Raw genomic sequence first — 3,868 nt, 5'->3', positions numbered from 1 at the left:
AAAACTATTTGGATTAAATGCAGCCACACATTAAAAAATATTGGTTGAATGGAGACATTTAAGCATTTGTGCCACGCCATGTGATGCATTAAAAATTTCTCACACTCGCAAAAAATATCTGTCCCACAAGTCAGCAACACTAGATTTCACAGTCACAAGGTTTGCATTTTCTATTTATATCCTCATCAAGATCCTGTTCATTTTTTTTCATCTATGAGAACATTCTTGGTTACTTCTGTTTAAAATATTCGCAGTTAATTAGAACATGTGGAATTTAAACCATATAATAAGACTTCTCAAAGAAGAGAATAAAAAGTCGTTCATCAGTTCCATTAAACTTATTTTATATGGCTGAAAATGTCCAAATTGCATTAATTAGAAACCGTTCTTGGGTCTCACTAGTAGTAGACAAAGACTAGTTTTGTGAATAATTTCATTGAAATATGCAATCCATTCAAATGTACAAATGACAGTTGTAAGAAGTCTCTTTCATCCATGTGATCCAATATTCAACACTAATGGATATAATTTTTGTGCATAAATTCACTGGAATCAATTAGAAAAAAGTGGAACAAAATGCAAAAGAAGATGAACCCGTGATATGAGTTATGCAATCATAAGTTGAAAACAAACAGTAAACTCAAAGGCAAATGTGACAAAACGACACAAAGAACAAATCAAAACTCTGTTTGATAATCTTGTCCACATTTTTTCCACATATCATCAATGCTTGTTCAACCACATTCACTCTGTAGCGTAACCTCACTCTCTCTCTCTCTCACACACACAATCACATAAAACATTACTACTAATCACTATTCATTCTCTTTCCACAAAAAGCTAACATTCTTTCAGCTTCTTGGTAAAAAAAATGGCAAAGAAAAAGAAAGGCAGCGACTTTAAGCTCCTCTGTTTGTTCTTGTTTCTAACTAGTTTGATTCAGACAGATGCCTCCTTCGGTGTCGGAGGCGGCGTTGGAGTCGGAATAGGCGGTGGTGTTGTCGGCGGCGGTGGAGTTTGGATTGGCGGCGGAGGCAACGGCGGTAACCGGAACACCGTTCCAACAACAGCTCCAAACAGCATGGCTTACAATGCTCTTCAAGCTTGGAAAGCCTCCATTACAGAGGATCCTTCCGGTGTTCTGAAGACATGGATTGGTTCAGATGTTTGTTCTTACAAAGGGGTTTTCTGTTCTGGTCAGTCTATAACCGCCATAGATCTTAACCATGCAAACCTCAAAGGCGTCATCGTCAAAGACCTCGCTTACCTCTCTGACCTCAACATACTTCACCTCAACAGCAACAGATTCTACGGACAAGTCCCAGAGTCTTTCAAAGACTTAGATTCTCTCCAGGAGCTTGATCTCAGCAACAATAGACTCTCAGGTCCTTTCCCTTTAGTCACAGTCTACATACCAAACCTGGTTTACCTCGACCTCCGGTTTAATATCTTCTCAGGGTTCCTCCCTGAAGCTCTCTTCGACAAGAGACTAGACGCTATCTTCCTCAACAACAACCAATTCGAAGGAGAGATCCCCAGGAACCTCGGAAACTCTCCGGCCTCGGTGATCAATCTCGCTAACAACAAGTTCTCCGGGGAGATTCCGACGAGTTTCGGCCTCACTGGTTCGAGAGTGAGAGAGGTTTTGCTGTTGAATAACCAGTTAACCGGATGTATACCGGAATCTATAGGAATGTTCTCGGAGATCGAAGTCTTTGACGTGAGCTACAACTCCTTGATGGGTCATGTCCCCGACACCATCTCCTGCTTGTCGGAGATTGAAATTTTGAATCTTGCTCACAACAGATTCTCCGGCGAGGTTCCCGACTTGGTCTGCTCGCTGAGGAGCCTGATAAACCTCACGGTTTCGTTCAATTTCTTCTCCGGGATCAGCTCTGAGTGCTCCAGAGTTAGCTTCGGGTTTGACTTTGCCGGGAACTGTATTCCCGGGAGAAACTCGCAGCGGCCGGAGCCGGCTTGTTCTGGTTACTCCGGCGGCGGGATGAGCTGCCTCAGGTCGCCACTGCAGCCTCTGGTTTGCGCTGGGATAAGCGTCGGACTCAAAGAGAAGTTCAGTCGCTACACGTCATCTCATCCATGAGTGTTAGTTTAAAGTTAGAAGCTTTTTACAAGAAACCGTTGTATGTTAGTTAAAAAAGTTAGAAGCTTTTTGATTGTAACGTTGAAGCTGATCACTACTTGAACTGGTGATTAGTGCATTAATCAAGTTTAAATAAATCATACATGAGTTGTTGTTACTCAGTACATAAATGAGACATTTTTGATCAAGGAATGTAGTACATTGGATTGGGGACTTTGAAAGAACGATCAGCCACGGCGAAGCCGAGAAGATCGCTCCACTGATCTCCCGTATTGCCACGGATCTTGAAGCCTTCCTCGATCAGCTTCGACCGCTGCTCCGATTTGTAGTTCGTAGCTGACTTCCCTTGATCTTCTGGACCTCTGCATTTTAAACCAACAAGCAGCAATACACCAATGGTTCTGTTAAAAGCTAAAGAAGGGAAAAAAAAACAGAGCGTTTTGGTGTAATAGCTTACCTCAAGAGGAGCCTCTCCCAACCGGAATAACCGGCGTCTCGGAGATTAGTCTCGGTGGCACTTCTTTGGTGTTCGTCCCGGCCGGTTAGGAGAACGATAGTGAAACCGAGTTGCTTGAGAGCATTGTACAGTCTCAAGCTTGCTTCAAAAGCTGGAGCTGTACCTCCTACCACCCACTCATTGAAGCTATTAGACTCGAACGGTTCAGACCTAAACCAATCCGAAAACAATTCAATCAGTACGCTAAAACCAATACAATTACAACAGAACCGGATAACCGGATCAAATGCGTAGACCATTCCAAATGATTCGGTTTAAAGATATGATCAACCAGAAGAAAAAAAACTCAAATCGAACCGGTCGGTACGCTAGGAAAAACGATGCAATTACAAAAAGAACCGGAATCTTAAACAGAAAACCGAATCTAAATGCGGAAACCATACTATACGCTAACAGATTCCGGTTTGATATATATGATAAAATCATCAGAACCGTTGATTTAAAACAGATTAAGATCCGACGGCCAATAATAAAGAGATCGTACCCGTAACCATGAGCCTTGTAGTAGTCTAAATTCGTGAGGAGCGTCTCGTCGATATCGAAGATCCAGACGTCCTTGCCGTCGCCGGAAACCTGAACCGTTTTAGCGAAGGCGAGGGCGTAATCGGCGATGACACCGTAATCGGATCCGTACTGATCTCCGTTGAGGTAACCGGCGACGGAATCGACGCACGTGGACGGGATCACATCCCAGGTTCCGGCGTTGTTTGTCTCCGCGGCTAATCTCCAGCTCTCGCAGTAGGTATCTGCGGCGGAGGAGCGAGATCCGTCGCTTCCAGGGAGCTTGATGAAAGAGGTGCGAAGAGAGGTTGCGGGATTTGGTAAGAAGGTGAATAGAGTGAGGAGGATGAAGGAGGAGATCGGAAGGCCACGAGGTGACGCCATTTGAGAGATTGAGAGAGAGATTCTCCAAAATTATTGGTTATGGGATTATTTATAGTAATAGTTTTTTTTTTCCACCTAGTTTCAGTAGCTAAATGACACTTGGTCAATATATAATACTAGGTGTTTTGCCCGCACATGCGGGCATAAATTTTTTATAAATACTTATTAGTTTATGTCTTATTAATCTAAAATCAGCATAATAAATTATTATTTGTGTGTTTTAAATAGTTAAATCAAACATCAAAATATTTATATATGTCAAATACTTTTAATCAAAATATATACTTATTATTGTGTTAAGTTTTTTTAAAACACTCATATATTAGAGATAGTTTAGAAAATATATTTATATTTTTTGGTTGACT

The 3,868-nt window shown here is 41.8% G+C and overlaps 2 protein-coding genes across 2 annotated transcripts; one reads left to right on the top strand and one right to left on the bottom strand.

The window, feature by feature from the left end:
- Window positions 1–703: 703 nt before the first annotated feature.
- Window positions 704–2,258, top strand: LOC108831016 (leucine-rich repeat extensin-like protein 6). The gene has a single exon (XM_018604572.2). It carries the CDS (start codon window positions 872–874, stop codon window positions 2,099–2,101), a length of 1,230 nt encoding a protein of 409 aa, XP_018460074.1. The 5' UTR covers window positions 704–871; the 3' UTR covers window positions 2,102–2,258.
- Window positions 2,197–3,555, bottom strand: LOC108831017 (acid phosphatase 1). The gene is made up of 3 exons (XM_018604573.2): window positions 3,103–3,555; window positions 2,559–2,768; window positions 2,197–2,463 (listed from the first exon to the last, which is right to left on the bottom strand). The coding sequence occupies exons 1-3, from the start codon at window positions 3,501–3,503 to the stop codon at window positions 2,286–2,288; spliced, it is 789 nt and encodes a 262-aa protein (XP_018460075.1). The 5' UTR covers window positions 3,504–3,555; the 3' UTR covers window positions 2,197–2,285.
- Window positions 3,556–3,868: the final 313 nt, after the last annotated feature.

Source organism: Raphanus sativus, chromosome 4, assembly GCF_000801105.2.
Source record: "Raphanus sativus cultivar WK10039 chromosome 4, ASM80110v3, whole genome shotgun sequence".
Taxonomy (NCBI): Eukaryota; Viridiplantae; Streptophyta; class Magnoliopsida; order Brassicales; family Brassicaceae; genus Raphanus; species Raphanus sativus.
The sequence above is the reverse complement of the archived record's forward strand: the minus strand, read 5'-3'. Positions and strand labels throughout refer to the sequence as shown.